This window comes from Hippocampus guttulatus, chromosome 9 (genome assembly GCF_054856545.1).
Source record: "Hippocampus guttulatus isolate MCC_2025c chromosome 9, RoL_Hgut_1.0, whole genome shotgun sequence".
Lineage (NCBI taxonomy): Eukaryota > Metazoa > Chordata > Actinopteri > Syngnathiformes > Syngnathidae > Hippocampus > Hippocampus guttulatus.
In genome coordinates, this window is record NC_141269.1 from 21,887,798 (window position 1) to 21,904,574 (window position 16,777).

Sequence of the window (16,777 nt, forward strand, 5' to 3'; positions counted from 1 at the left end):
AAAACACAAGTTCATTGAATTATCTAAATATATTTAATCTTCAAGAAGTTAAAAAAAAACTCATTTACAGTATGTTCTATGCGCCAATACCATTCCAAACACAGCAATCTGATTATTGTTGCCTTGTTGGAATGAGGACTAAGCAGCAAAATCCTCCTGTTTATGTCCATCTCAGGGGCAGCCATTTTTAGACTTGACCAATCACGGCTCACCGTTTTTCTGGGATTTTGCTACTTAATTCATGTTTCACAAACGCAACATTAATCTGAATGCTATGTTTAGACCAGTGGCGGCGCACTGAACATATTGTCAAGAACATTTTTGACTTCACTTCCGCCTTACAGTACAGAGACAGTCTTGATCTGTTTGGCCCATCATGGCAGAAGGTTGTACCAATCAGCCTCCAAATGTATGTATTTAATTAAATTTTCTGCTTGCCAATAATTAGGTTTTACAAAACAACCTCAACCAATTGATGTGCAATCTGTTCAGGGTGTACACTCCCTCTCGCCCAGTGCCAGCTGGTAACGACTCCTGCTACCCACAGCTCCGCACGGAATAAGCAATGTGGAATACAGAAAGGTATATACCATCTAAAAAGACAGCACAAATGCTCTCGGACGACACAGAAGAGCAATAAATTGTGCATTACAATGCATCATGTACTTGTTTGGTCTCTGTAGTCACTAAGAATCTCACTAAATTATTTTCTAATGGGGCCCCAATGGAAATTAAAAGCCAAGTTTGTCAGGTTACAGTGTTAAGTGTCCCCTCAATTCATTGACTCGCCAAAGGGATCGTTAGTGGCTTTGCTTTCACTCTTAATGGTTCCCAGTATCTTCCTCATCGGACTGAGAGAGCTTTGTGATTTCAGCTGGAGAAAGGTTCCCACTGTCACATTAAAAAAAACTGAAATAAAAGAGCTGAAGGATTAATAATTGCTGATATTCTTGACTCCCCTTGAGAGAAAAATCTTGTATAAGCCTTTTGCAAGCAGTCTGAACAACTTTTTTTTCAGGCTCATTACAATTTAAAAAGCGGAGACAAAGGTAAATAAAAGAGAATGATTGATCTGGTATGGCGATATTGTGGTTCTCATTCTACACAACACCTGAAAAGCCCTGAAAATGAGAAGGGCAAAATAGTCCGACTTTTTTTTTTCCAAGGACACTTCTCAAACTGAGGAAAATACTGGGTTGAATTCAAATTTGTACTTCAGCGCGATGCTTTAAGACTTTCCAGATTGTGAAGAGCATTAAAAAAATAAAAAATGTGAGACCAAAATTATGATGGTCCATCTCCTCGTGTCTGCGAAAGATGATCTCACATCATAATGTGTTTGATAATGACAGATGTTTAAGCGAGTTATTAACATTGAAACCCAAATGGAAATAAAGAAGCAGACCTGGTTTTAAAGTTAATGCAGCATGAGCTCGTTTTACAGCCACTTTCAATCTCTCATAGATATACCGGTAGATCACTTTGATTAGACACTGTGTTAATTGACTGCAGATCCTGGGGTGTGATGTGTCAACATTGGTCTCTATTGATGATGGCCTCCTCCAGGCATGGCACCATTCACTCAGACCAACACTAAGAATGACGGCATGCCTCTCTGTATGCTTATCATCTTCAAACCTAATTCAACAAATATCAGTGCTTGGACAGAGATTTTGCATCAAACCACCCTACACGGTGCTCTAAAGCATAAGTTTTAGGAGGTGCAGCATTATTTGAAGGATTTTTAAAATAGCCACTTTACAGGGCATGTGTGAATGTTCTAAGCAGCAATTAAGTCATTTCAGCATTTTTTTTCTCAAATTGAGAGAGGGAGTGCCAGCCATTTCTGACCATTTTGACACATTTTTGAAGGTCTACAGAAAATTGAAGTCAAGATGGCGCCCGAGTAGGCAGCCGTTGGCAAGTGTTTGTTTTGTCACTTTGTGTTTATCGTTACGTCGTGTGGACCTGATGTGGACTTTTTTCAGCATTTTTTGGCCACGACATTCATCAAGGAGGAGACTCTGTGCTTGGTGGTTGCGTCTTCTCGGCAGCATGGGCATACCAGCACTGTTTTTGACTGGGAGGAATGTCGGCGCCATTTGACTGTCGTTGCTGGACAGTCCCGGGGCGCTTGTGTCTTGCGCCTGTAATGGGCAGCATTTTTCACAGCCCCGCTTTGATCAGCGGAGAGATCGGTGCTGTTTAACGGTCTGCGGCTGGATGGATGTAAGTCTTGAGGAGCCGACGATGAGAAGAAAGGAGCGTGAGCGCGGAGCGCCGATGTGGATTTGGAACTGGGAGTCGCGGCTTGGAGTTTGAAGCAAATTACGTGGGACAGGAGAAGTGAACTAATCTCTTTTCGTCAATGGACGCTACAGCTTTGTGTTTGCTTTCAAAACTTAGCTTGTAGCCGTCACGTAGCAAGGTGGTGGTGGACCCCAAAAAGCAGGCAGGAGGGAGGAGCAGGGTGTATTTGAAGAATTGTATTTAAAACAAAGAAAACTACATCCAAAACAAACAAAGTCCAAAGTATCAAACAAAAACCATGACTAAAGCTAAAACATAATGAACTAAACATGACAGAAACTAAGAGCAAACAGCAACACACATGACAGTAGCAAAAAGCAACAATGACCCGACACTGAGTGTTCGGGCAGGAGTCCTTTTAAAGCCTTAATTAGCAAATGGCCAACAGGTGTGTAGCTGCCGGGGGAGCCCTACAGTGCCACCTGTTGGTCCCTAAACCGAATCATGACAGTAGCAGACCTGTGCACATTTTCAGCATGACGTCTCTGACCCACTGGTGAAAGGACACTTTGATCCTCTCCTCTTTCATCTATAACTGCTTCAGACAACAAAGTGTATGCAGAAAAGTGGTGAAGATTGCACGACTGTCTGTGTCCTATGTGTTGTGTTGTGTTGTGTTGTGTTATTTTTGTTATTTTGACTTCAAAATGGCGCCGCGAGAGTGGCTGCCTTTCCAGCAGCTCCTATATTTTGTTGTTCTACTTCTTCCTTTCATAACTTTGCTGCTGTGAATTGAGAATTTCTCCATTGCGAGACTAATAAAGGTTTTCTGAAAATTTAGTTCTGTAGCTATGTAAGTATGAAACCTTCCAAATGAAAGCTCTTCTTTTATCAAGAAAGAAAATGTATGTTTCTTCCTTTTACCATTCTTTAGTAAACAGCAGTTGAACATTGGTAAGTTTCTTGAATATACTCGTTTCCAAGAAAAATTCTGTGGAAAAGAGCTTTTTGTGAAAGAATGCATTTCAGGCACAACTTTCACTTTGATGCTATTTTTTTTTTTTGGGTGGGGGGGATTTGTGGCACATCAAATATCTAAACAATACTTTCCTACTCAATAGCAACATAAACAACACAAAAAAGAGCACTTTGAGTGCAAAATAATCGTTTATTGCAAGAAAAACACTCCACTGATGCATGAACTTTGCGTGAACTTTCCATGAACATTGAACTTTATCCATGTTCTCACCAACACACTGCTTTTGGACGCCACCTCGCCAAGCACGTGGGATCACCGTACTGTATACACAAAGACTCACACGATGTGTGGGCCAAGATCTGATCATAGCCACTCTTGCCACATAGTGGCGACTTATCATACTGAAATAATCCCCAATGCCTTGATACTACTGCTGTGTGAAGCCCTTTATAGTTTTTTTCAATCATAAAAAACACTGAAAACGTAATTTTCCATTTTGACACTAAATGATCAGGTTTTTGCAAATGTATGTTTTGCCATTAAATGAGTTAAGTAACTAATGCTTCTTTGCCTTGAAGACATAAATGCGGTGATCAAATGGGGTGGTGGGAAGCCACCAATCTCCAACTATAAGGAGATGCCATAAAGGCAGTAAAAACATACCCATTTGTCAACATCTATTATTAAGCTGCCTTTAAGGGCGAAGTCTGGTAAGTGGGAGTCTGGTAGCAAAGCAAACTCTGAAGTGTGGCTACACTGCGGAGATGGCTTGATTGACTGCAATGTTTATGAATGTTCATTGGACACTATATTTCATCACATCTCAATCCCTTCATACATAGCCACGCCGAGACTTTCTGATGGTAGTGCACCTCTCACGCTTGCACACGCTGTGCAGACTTAGGTCACAAACCGAGCCCTTAATCATGTTCAGTTCAATCAAGATACCTGCACCGCTGTACTGTAGCTTTCATCTCCATACACAGAAACGCAGTGACAACACTGCCCATTCTATTCCAAATAAAAAGACGTATAATACATACAACACAATAAAATTAATCATTTCAAAGAGTTTCTGCATTTACGACTATCTTTACAAATTCAACTATGCATCGATCAATGTTCGATACAAGGGCTGTCATCACGAATATTTTCACATCGTAGTTTGTATTTTCAAAATAGCACACTTTATTATTCATCGATGAATACAATTTTCTTCATTAAAGTGTCACACAAAAACATATTTTTTCTTGATCACTATTTATCAATTATTTTGTTATATTGTTTAGTTATTTAAAAAACAATAATTTGACAACAATGAAGCAATATTACATGACAGGGAGTGACATACTCATCATCTTATTTGAAACTGATTCACCTGCTTTGGTTATTGTTTTCCAAAACTGGAAGTTTGTGAAAGGCTTACAATGATTAAACACCAATGCTAAGAATTAGTCCACTTCCATGAAGCACGAAAGAAATCCTATCCCATCTGACTTTGGTTGCCACTGATTCCCGCCCAAATACATTGAGCCAAAAACTAAACATTTACACCCATGGGCCATATACAATAACACTCAAAACAACTTGTGGAGTTGTGAATGAGAGTACCGATTGATTGTGTCCCTCTGATGTCTTTTAAATTGATTGTGAGAAGGCATGCGTGTTACAATTTCCTGAATCTACGCACCCAGCTTTGTCCCTGGGTGCATGTGATGACCGTGTGAATATCAATCCGAGGCATATGATTGGACATTGTTGCCAAATGACAACAACGAAGAGGCCAGGGAAAAAGTGAGATGAAGGTTGACACAAAGAGAGAAAACAGCGTGTAGAATTGTTTCACTATGGGCTGACTTGAGGAGGTGCTCATTGCCTGGCTTTTCTCCCGCGATTGCCAAGGGACATCAACATTAGAAGGTATCGCGCTTGGCTATGAGGGAAACCAAAAAAAGACAGTAGATAAGGTCACAGTGCACAGAGCGCTTCGGAAGTCTCAAAGTTCAATATTCCATGAGGTCAATCCACTCGGATTTAAGTTAGCACGATAAGAGAAAACAATATCATTGTGATGTACGTTAGGTTTCTCTCGAAGTGCTGGGAAAAAAACAAAAAAAAAAGACATTGAGGTCTAACAACATAACTGACTTGATTGATGAGTGCCTGGGTTTCTGATTATGCACACCCCTCCAAATCAGAAGACTGTGTCTTCTATTAGTCCCCCCCCCTCCCCCCAACAAGCCTGCAACCATACAAGAAATACAGTTTAATGAGGCCATTAAGCGTTGGAGAGAACCTGTCTTGCAGACTGGAATTCCACTGTGCACAGTCACATAGCTTCAAAGATTGGAGTGGCTTTATGCAATCTCATATCCTGTGTGCACTGTAGAAGCAGGTGCATTTCGCCCTGATTAGATAGCTTTTTGAATCGTCTCTTTAATGTGCTAGCAAGGATGGACTTGAGCACAAAGGAGATTTTTAACATCATGTGACATTTTAAGTGCGATCCGTCACCTAGATTCATGAGAGTTATATCATGCAATATCATATTGTGCTGACTTGGTTATCTTGAGGTTGATGGAAATAACTGAATATGCACTTTTGAATATTGGTGCATTATAGGCAAAGGTAGTCTCAGGCCTGCAGAAGAGTAAATAAAGTCTTAGTGCTTGCTTTCTGGCCACAGGAAAAAAAAAAGAAAAAAGAACAAGTGAAACAAATTTGTAGACTAATTAGAGGGAGGGGAGGGAGGAGAGATTGAGCGATGAGGGAGATAAGGTCCGCTGGAAGGCTGCATTATTCATGATATTCTATTTTTTCCCCCTCGCTCTTCTTCCAGAGCAGAGGGCCATCAGGACAGCAGGAGAGGATAGAAGCCACTCTATAATGTATTTGCATCAGTAATTTAGGTGGAGGGCTGTGATGAGTTGGTAAAAAGTGAGCGGTAACAAGCTGCCTACCGACAAGGACTACAACCTAAATCAAATCACCTCACTGCTAAAGGAAATGCTTTGTATGACTTGCCAGAAAGGTCCTCATTGGGATGCACTGAGACAGATATTGGTCGTGCCAATACGTCTGCATTTGTACCCGGACTCGAAAAAATGCTCAGGTACAAAACATTGAAACCTCTGTACGAGCCTGACATAGGGAAAATGACGGGCAGATGGATTAAGAGTCATGTCAGCCGTGTGGAGATTAACATTAAGTTAAAAACAGGTGACAACACTTGGTGAGCTGACTGAAATTTTTTCTGAGCAAAGTGGACGCTCGCGTAACAACCGACGGCAGCCGACAACTGGTAAGTTTCTCAAGCCTCGTCACCAGCTCCGAGCTCCTTGAGAAAGCGAGGACGGAGACACGCTGTGGCGTGGCACGTCGGGAAATTATGAAATACCACATCAATTGTCCTGTCTCAATTTTATTTTATGACTTGTAATATTCTCAAGCAATCTTGCATTTCATTCTCTTTTTTTTAAACTCACTGCCCTACAGTATGTTGTTCTTCTTTGTCTTGTATTTCTTCTTCCTTATTTACTATATGTACGCTTTTACATAGCGCTTCCTAGTGGACAGAGTGACATACGTAAAACACCTTGTGTCACAGGAAAATTTCAGTGACATGTGGGACAAGGCTTTTAGAGAAACATGCAATTAGATCGTGAAAGTTGTTACTTTCAAAAGTGTTTCTCTAAAGTTATGCCAACAACAAAAGTTTGTGTTTTTAAACAATAAACACCTTCATCGCAATTGAAATACGTGACGACATCACTAGTACGCTGTCTCGGCGAGTACTCAAATGTATTAAGTTGTACTCATATATGGTCTGGAAAAAAAGTGCCGTTGGTGCATCCCGAGGCTGTGAGCAATTGGAAGCTTCTTTGTTTTTTTTCCACATCTCGTCCAGAGGCTGTAAAATACCTTTGATAAGTTAGTAAGGGATGCCTGTGAATGAGTTGACAGGCTATTTTGTAAGATGTTTTTCAAAAGTATAGAACCTTTACATTTTATGGTGTGCGCATATAACGGTACCAATAATACAAATAAAATAAAAGCAAGTCCCATATTTTATCACCAAACAGCACTGTGATGGCAGTGTATAGCTGTTTCTTTTAGCTCTTGCGTTAGTCAGTTCTAAGAAATGAACACATGCTCTACCCCAAAGGTATCATGGGCAATTTAATCTTGAAGAAACATTTAGTTTGGAGCTACCCATGACACACAATGATACTCACAACAACTGTAAGCACTTTTGATTAAATTACTCAGTGCTTCAAGTCACAAATGGTAACACACACAGACACGCACACACACACACAGACACACACACACACAGGTTCATGTTTTGCCATGCACATCTTTTTTCCTGCATGACATTTCGGCTCTCAAATAGCACTCACTTTTGCCCTTCCTGTTCTCAAGGGGGATTTGAGAACACCCATCACACACAGTTGGCTGAAGTGATGCCTTGCCAGATATGACTGACCTGTCTCAGCGTGAGTTCCTGTAACTTTGAAGAGGACTAGACTTAAATCCATGCTCAGTTCACAAAGGGAGTGCCACTGGCACAGCAAATGAATTAATATGGGGGTGTGGAAATGCGGTGACAATGAACTATACACATTCTGCATTGGTCACAACATGTTTTGGGTTCTTTTTAAAGAGGTCATATGTACCTTTTGAACTGATGGATAGGGATCCTCACTGCTCAATAACGTATGTGATTTCTTAGGGATTGGAGTCGCTAATACCCAGTTAGATGAGAAAGAACTGATGTGACATTAGAGTGGAGATGCTCATTTGAAATTATACACATGGGCGCAGGCCAGTCTTCACCAACGGGCTTGAGCCCAGGGGCTGACAATAGTCAGGGGCCAATCAGAATTGAAAAAAAAAATTAAAATCTCAATTTGTTGATTTTTCCGTCAGTCACTTTACATTGGCATGAGTTGACCAATCAAAGGACAATTCTGAGCAGCGCCGCGGGTGTAATTATAGTGAGTGCCAAAAGAGGGCTCATCAGAAGTATTCATCGTTTCATATTATTCTACCACTTGTTCAATTTTCTCTTAGTCACTTGCCGCTGCACCAATTCACAAAGAAAAATGCTATAGAGGGCACACTTAATGCCAAAGGGCCTCTCGGAAGGCTGGTTAGAATCCACATTATTCTGCCATTTGCTTATTTATCAGTCAATTATATCATTGCGACATCTGTAGATCGGTCACACACCCATACATCACGTGAATGATGCCCAAGCTGGATAGGAGTGGTACCAGGCCAAGGAGTCCCCCCCCCCCTCACACACACCGTATTTTCCCCACCATAAGGTGCACTTAAGCCTTGAAAAATCAATAGGGTGCATTATAATAAGGTGTGCCTTTCATGTGCACCGAGTTAAAAAAAAATCTGTAAATGTTGCTATGCGACTTTGGTAAGTGCGCCGCTTGGTTGACAGTTAGAGCAATTCCCGCCTACACATGGACGTTATTAAGTAGGCTGATAGCAATTAACCATCCATCAATCCATCCATTTTCTGATCCACTGATCCTCACAAGGTCAGGCTGGAGCCTATCCTGCTGTCTTAGGGCAGGAGGCGGGGTACATCCTGAACTGGTTGCCAGCCAATCGCAGAGCAATTACCGTATTGGCCCGAATGTAAGACGGCCCTGATTATAAGACGACCCCCTCTTTTTCAAGACTCACGTTTGAAAAAAGACTTTTTGAACACTAAATTCATTTTCATGGAGAAAATAATTACAGTACATCTGAAACAAATTATTATAACAATATATTTGAGAGGAAAAGCATGTTATTTTGCCTCATTCAAATCTTAATATCTGAACATTTGAATATGTAAACTAAAGTGCAATCACATTCATAAATGAATGGCTTCTAGTTTTTGAAATGTATATTACAGCATAACTTCTCCTCAGCTGCCGGTTAACCTGGCCGATCTTCGACCCACTTTTCTCCAGATTGTCGCTACCTTTCTCCATTTTCTGTTATCTCTTCTATTATTTATTCTCTTTTCTTTATTACCGCTATTTTTTATTTTTCTTCTTTGTGCTACCGCTATTTTTATTTTTATTCTTCGTGGCAGGGGTTCACTTTGGCCTGGGGAATCAAGTTCAGCATTCGTTTCAATGATATCTGTCGTGAATGGGTATACATGTAATGTCTAGACCCCGAATATAAGACGACCCTCACTTTTTCAGTCTTATTTCAATGCAAAAAACACCGTCTTATATTCGGGCCAATACGGTAACCCAGTGGTTCTTAACCTGGGTTCGATCGAACCCCAGGGGTTCGGTGAAACAGTCTCAGGGGATCAACGGAGCCTCTGCCATGGAGGTTAAGACACAGATGACTCAACATGTCAATTAGTTATGACACACCTGTTTGGCCATCACTGGCTGTGGATGATCACATTACATTGCTTGTCCAATCAGTGCTGCGGGAAATTTAGTTCGCTCAGGAGTCAACGTGTTATTTGTTTATTTATTTATTTTTTATGTTTTAACACATGCTATGTTGAGCAAAAAGGGAAAGTGGTCGGACGAATATGTATAACATGGACTCACATGCATCACGGAACGTGATGAGACTCTGCCTCCTATCTCAAGACAAGTTGAGCAACTCCCGTCTCGCACCGGCAAAGCTGAAGGAACACTTCTCGAATTATATTTTTATTTTTCACTAAGGGTTCGGTGGATCTGCATATGAACTGGTTGAACCTCTAACAAGGTTAAGAACCACTGCATTATCCAATCGTTATGTAAGACATAGAGTATGTAGGTATATTTCCGGGATGTGCAAAACAACATCAGTTTGGCTAATAACCCCCGAAAATGGCATCGGCTAAGAGACATGCTTCGGAAGCACAATTCAAATTACAGACAATCAGTTATGCCGAGGTACATGGGAATACAGCAGCTGCAAGAGAATTCCACATCTATTAATCCACGGTTCAGACGTGGAGGAAGGGAAAAAATGAACTGCGCCAAGTTAGGAAGACGAAACGGAGTTCCCGCGAGAACAAGGCAAGGTGGCCAGACTTGGAAGACTGATTTGAACAACGCATTCGTGAAAAAGGGGACCAGCACGGTTGCGATACGCACCAGGCGGCATCAGAAGTTGGATGCCACAGAAATGGACAGAAACTACTCCCGAAGGTCCTTTTGAAGAGCCCAAATAAAAGTTTGCAGGCGTAGTCATTGTTAAGACCAATCAAAAGGGCTGGATGGATGTGAAAAAAATGAAAGAGTGCCTGAGAGAGGTGTACGTAAAGACACCTGTTGGTTATTTTCATGCATCTCTGTGCCTGTTGATCTGCAACTCAATGCACGCTCATTTCGCAGCCACTGTTGAATAAGTACAGCAAATGAAATGGCAGCTTGCCATCATTCCGGGAAGATGAACAAAGAAGCTCCAACCGCTGGACATTAGCGTAAACAGGGCATTCAAAGTTGAGTTGCGAGCATCGTGGAAGTGATGCATGAGATCTGGCGAATGCACCTTTACTAAGACTGTTACAACACTATACATGAATGATTTGTGGATGCCTGGGCTGGATTATCAGCTTCAACCATTGTCCGAGCTTTTGAGAGAGCCGCCATCGTTGCTGAAGAGTCACGCAGAAACGAGACTCACTTCGAGAATGACGAGACGGAACCTGGCACTTTCCACGGCGAAATTGTTCAGCTGTTCAGTTCGGATACAGAAAATGAGACGTAGGTAGGCGCACGCGCACGCACACACACGCACACACACGTTTTGAACAATATTTACCCATACTTATAATGTGACAACTTGTGGCCAAAATGTAAAGATAATTACAGACTGCCTCGGGTACATTCAAATGATAATGATCAGGATGATCCTAATGAATGTTTTCACTTTCATTCACGTAGGTTTTTGCGATGGTTTGGTCTAAACTGGATTCAAACTCATCGTGCGGCATGTGGCAGGTCTTCGTGCTCTTGGAAAACAACTGCACATGCAACAGATAAATAAACACTAATATATTTATAATTTACAGTATCTTTACAACCCTACGGTGCACCGTATTAAAAGGCGTAGCGTCCGTTACGGGTGCTATATCTGTATTTAACACATACATAACACACACTGCATTATTGAATGCAGGCATGGTAAAACATACACTAGCTTAAACAATATGGTAGCATGCATGCATGCTAGTATATGTTTTTAAAAAGGCAGCAGGAGCAGGATTGAGTTCGGTGGTACTTTATTGAAGTATTTAACAATGTACTCATTATTTTGGAATTAATCCTCAGCCACAAATTCATCAAAGTCCTCATTTGTGTATGAAATAAACAGCTGGGCAAGTTCTCCATCGAATAGTGCTAGCAACCACAATCCATTCAAAAATTGTGGCGTAACTCGCCCGGCGCTGCCTTCCGGTCTTTGTAAAGCTGTATTCACCATCTGTCATCCATTGCTCCCACGCCGCTCGCAACTTCACTTTGAATGCTCTGTTTACACCGATTACATTTCCTTCGTTAAGCCTCTTTCTCTTAAAAATCACCAGAGGTGGCAGTTTCTGTCCATGAATGTGGCAACCAGTAAAAGCAGAGTTCTCGTGCCCAGTTGTGTGTGTCGCTACCATGCTGGTCCACTACTTTTTGACAGTGTAGTTCACCGGGATGTCCAAAGTGAGCGGCACCTCATCCATGTGAGTGAAGTGGTTGGGATGGATGTGTTTGTCGGCAATCTTTTTACGGCAATAGAAGCGGAAGGTAGCCAGCTTTTCCTTGCGGTCTGCTGGATGTTGCTGCGCCACAGAAAATGAAAGCAACAAGACGAACCTCCTTGAAGATGTTTGATTTTCATTTATTCTGCAAGCGTTTTTCTCTTCAGTCAAATGGTGACTGTAGAGACGTTTTTCCGGGCTGTTCTGTGACCGTGAATCCATTGCTCGTGTCTTCCAACCCTACCACTACGCCTTGTTTCTGCGGAATGTCAGCTTCGTTTTCTTGACTTGGCGAACTTCGTTCTCGTGCTTCCTCCACTTCCGAACCATGGATTAGTTTATCTTAAATTCTCTCGCGGCTTCTCTATTGCCAAGTTCCTCCCCAGAGATGGCTGGGATCGGCTCCGGCATGTCCGCTACCCTTGTGAGGATAAACGGATTCGAAAATGGGTGGATGGGTGGATGACGTTTTATGAGCCAGACTTCAAGGTGGAGTAGAAAATGAATCAAATTATCTCAGTTCATACTATTAGTTTGATGATATTTATTCATTAGGGCATTAATGAATCAAAATTGTGTTCATATTCTACTTGTAAATACCTTTATAGTGAATCTCACAATTGCACTAATTGTAATTGTCACAAAGTACCAGACAATGCTCAAATGTACATCTAAAGACTATTTCTCTTACAGTGCTGTGAAAAAGTATTTGCCCTCTTCTCAAGCTATTATTTATTGTGCATAGTTTCCCCACTTTAATGTTAAGGATCATCAAACAAATGTCAATAGATAAAGGTAATGCAAGTAAACAGACTGTAAAATGCATTTTTAAATGATTATTCGATTAATTAAGTGAAGGAATAATTACACATTTCAGTGCTACCTGGCTGGCCCTTTGTGAAAATGTAAGTCACCACCTTGTTAAATCATCAATTAACTGTGGCTAATCAAATCTTTTGGAACACTGACTTCATTTTGTCTGGCCACACCCAAGCCTGATTACCTCGAGACCTGTTCGATCAAGAAATCATTTAAATAGAACCTTTCAGCCCGAGCTCAAGGAACTCAAATACAGAGGAGAAGGTGAGTAAGTGACTATCAATCTGGATAGGGTTACAAAGTCAATCCTGATCGGACTCCAGCGAACCACAGTGAGAGCCATTTATCCACAAGTCGAGAAAACATGGAACAGTTGTGAACCTTCAACAACTTTCCAGCCTACAAAAATGATCCCAGAGCACAGCAACGACTCATCCAGGAGGTCATAAAGAAACCCAGGACAATATCGAAAGAATTGCTTCCCTTGTCTCAGTTAGGCTCAGTGTACATGACTCAGCGATAAAGAAGAGATTGAGCAGAAATGGCATCCAAGGTATGTAGTTCCAAGACAAAAACCACTGCTGACTAAAAAGAACATCGAGGATTGTTTTTCTTTTGCAAAATATAAGAAATAATAAACCTCTGAATGGCTTAAAAAATGTTTTGTTTTGTTTTTCGTCACATAGTCAAAGTCTGGATTTGAATCTGATTGAAATGCTGTGGAATGACTTTAAAAAGGCCATTCGTGCTTGAAAGCCCTCCAGTGTTGCTGAATTAAAGCAATTCTGGAAGGACGAGTGGGCAAAAATATCTCTCCAGAGATGTGAAAGGCTCATTGCCAGTTTGAAAAAAAATGTGTGATTTCATTTGCTGCTGCTGAAGATGCTGATGTGCCCATGACAGGTACTCTTGCGTTGGTTTTCATAACGTCGTGAAAGACTATGGTCTTTCATTACTGCAAAAACAACTTTGCTGCTTAAACAGTTACTTTCCCCTCGACATCTAATTAAATCACCAATACTGTTGACAAAAGGTCTCAGCAGTGCAATTAGGATTCCAAAAAATAGAATCAAATAGGCGGTTAAAAAAAAGCACTCAGGGTTAAAGTGACTGATCCATACAGAAGCCATGCAGTTTTCCTTATTAGCCAGCCACTTCTGTTAACTACTGCCGCAGACGAGTCCAAGGACTTTTTGGTTTACCTCCTTGTCTTTCGAACTATCCCCCTTGATGATAATCCTGTAGCCGTGCATTATTTTACTTTTTTCATGAAAGGGAGAGAAAGACGTAGAAATGATAGCCAGGGTGGTTAAGATAATAATTCACGATCTTAAGCCCCCAGGGGCAGTGGCACACAGTGCAGTGCAGCACGCAACACACACTCACTCGTACACATATACATGTGCACACAAACATGTTCCGCTCACATCCCCTCAATCTTGACTGCGGGTAAAAAAAACAAGTTCAGGCAGCATGTCATAATCAGCTTAGACAAGCGCGAATATTACATTTTCTTTTTTCAAATGGAATAAAACAAGAGCAGAAACCACAGCAACACATTAAAAATGTGAAACCACTGAGAGGACAAAGGCCCCTTGCAATGGACCTTGATTCTGTCATGTTTCGGTTTGTGACCAACAGGTGGCACTGTGGGGCTTTTCCCTGCAGCTGTGCACCTGTTGGTCGTCAGGTAATTAGTGGCTATAAAAGGACACCCGGCCGACTACTCATTGTCTCATTGTTTGTGGCTGTTTGTATGCTACTGTCATGTTTGTTTCAGTCAAGTTTGGGTCATTGTTATGTTTTATTTTCAGTCATGTGTTTTGTTTGATACTTTGGACTTTGTTTGTTTTGGATTTATATTATAGTTATAGTTTTAATACAATCTTTCAAGTACACCCTGCTCCTTCCTCCTGCCTGCTTTTTGGGGTCCACCACCACCTTGCAACGAGACAGATTCATTTTGTGGCATACGAAAAGCTACGAAAGCTCTCTCATGTTAATGGGGGCTGTGCTGTCATCTATTCCGTGTGTGGTGGTAAAAGTGTTGGCAGGTGTACATGTCATGTCATCAAACTGCCAATTTTTGATGCTCAAATGTTTACATCCCACTACCACTGTCAGGAACAGTGATAGTTGATCATTTATAATTGGCAATGACATACAGAAAATAGAAATAATGTTTCATGTGACATGAACAAACAAAAAAATTAAATAAATATATAAATACATTTTGTGATTCACATTTTGGTGCAGGTCAGTGAATTATTGAACCCTGATCAGAGTAATTAGATAGATAGATAGATAGATAGATGTGTGTGAGTGTGGTCATGAGAATAGAAACACAGAAATTATTGTAATATTAACCACTGCTCATTTGAGCAATTACTACATTACCAATCAAGGGAGCAGAACCATTCTAGCTGAAATATCGAATAGAAAAATATTTCTCTCACAAACTAAAGGGTTCATGGAAGATTGAGCAATAATTTATGAGTTCCTCCGCCATATCAATTAATTTGGATGAAAAAACTCATTTCGGCGGAGGGGGGAATGAATCATACATTAGCATATCGCAAATAGATCATCGCTATTTCTCCCTCTCCAGCTATAAATCACGACAAACTAAATCTTTAAACTTACAGTGCGTGACCTTCGAGCCGCGCACTGAACTGGATTTAAAAGGCTATATTCGGAAAATGTCAAGCAAATAGATAGCCTGCCAGAGCAGAGACGGCTTTTCGTGCGTAACAGCAAGACGAGTCTTGTGTCCTGCTTGAATTTCATTCCTAGCGGCGGACCGGTATGTTGCGCTTTTGCCCGTTTGTTACCGGCAAATCAGCGCACGCACGACCGGCCCCAAAGAAGAAGTTCAATGCGTGGTACTCCGCCGATCGCTGTCAAAATGAGCAGTTCGTTTGAATTGCGGCTGTGCGGGACAAATTGTAATTGATTCAAATTTGACTTACGCTGCTGTTTTGTCCCGACCAGTAGACGACAGCGTGGTTATGTGCCGAGTCCCCAGTCAGGGCGAAAGTGTCGCTGGTGATCTTCGGCTCATCCTGCTGTTTATTTCCTCTGCCGTCGTCCCTGTTCTTTCTTAACTCCGCTCGACTCGGTCCAAAAGACCTGAGCCCGTCCAGCAACGAGCCCCGTTCTTCCGAGGTACCGTGATTCAGGGCAGCTTGCCCCGTCAACCCACTCTTGCGCAGCTCCGCAAACTCGGGGTTGTTTCTCTTCGCCCTCAGCAGCGCAACGCCATCACCAAAATCCCCTTTTCGGTTTGATCCGCCGCGGTGGCTTTGTGCAATGGACCCTCGTGTGTTTTTCCTCAAGTCAGGTGCATTTTCGCGGTCTTTGTCCTTTCCAGCATTTTGTCGAGCAATCCCGAGTTCCCTAAACTCCACTTGGATGTTTTTAACAGCGCTCAGTCCATCTGTTGGTTTAGCGCGTAATTCACCGGTGTGAAGTTGAACTAGGGACCGGCGAGATGCGTAACTTATCTCCGCCTTCGTATTTTGGAAGGAGTGAGCAGTTATCATGAGCCAGACACCCAGAGCAAAGTGCAAGCTCGGGCAGAAGCCCGTCCAAGTCTCCATCGCTGACAGAAATTTGGGGGAGGATGGAGCTCAGGGGTCCTTATCCAACAACCTTAACTCCTCTTTCTCGGGTCGGCAAAGAATAACTGACGCGCGGGGTTGTCGGTCTGCTGATTTCAGAGGGGAAAGTGCTCTTAAGCGAAACTGTTCACGTCCAAGGATCTTTGGTGAGGAAAGCCACACATTGGAGGGAGGAGCTGTAACGCAGCCAGCTGCCTAGTGCGCGCCCGGAAGAGACGGAGAAGGGAGGGAAGGAAGCGACTGTCCATGGCACTGAGCTCTCATCTATCTCTTGTTTCCCCCTTGTAGAGATCAGACCAATGCGGCACATATGTGCACATGGTGATTTTGATTCTTAATCATTCAAATGTTGAATTGACATGCCACAATGCATCAATATTCGCTGTCTACAGC

The 16,777-nt window shown here is 41.9% G+C and overlaps 1 protein-coding gene across 1 annotated transcript in view; it reads right to left on the reverse strand.

The window, feature by feature from the left end:
- sorcs3a (sortilin related VPS10 domain containing receptor 3a) overlaps nt 1-16,493 on the reverse strand; it is a 235,923-nt gene extending 219,430 nt beyond the window's left edge. The window contains exon 1 of the mRNA XM_086119367.1: nt 15,734-16,493. Within this exon, the coding sequence (XP_085975493.1) occupies nt 15,734-16,363 (630 nt within the window). The 5' untranslated portion in view covers nt 16,364-16,493. The remainder of the gene's footprint in view (nt 1-15,733) is intronic.
- Nucleotides 16,494-16,777: the final 284 nt, after the last annotated feature.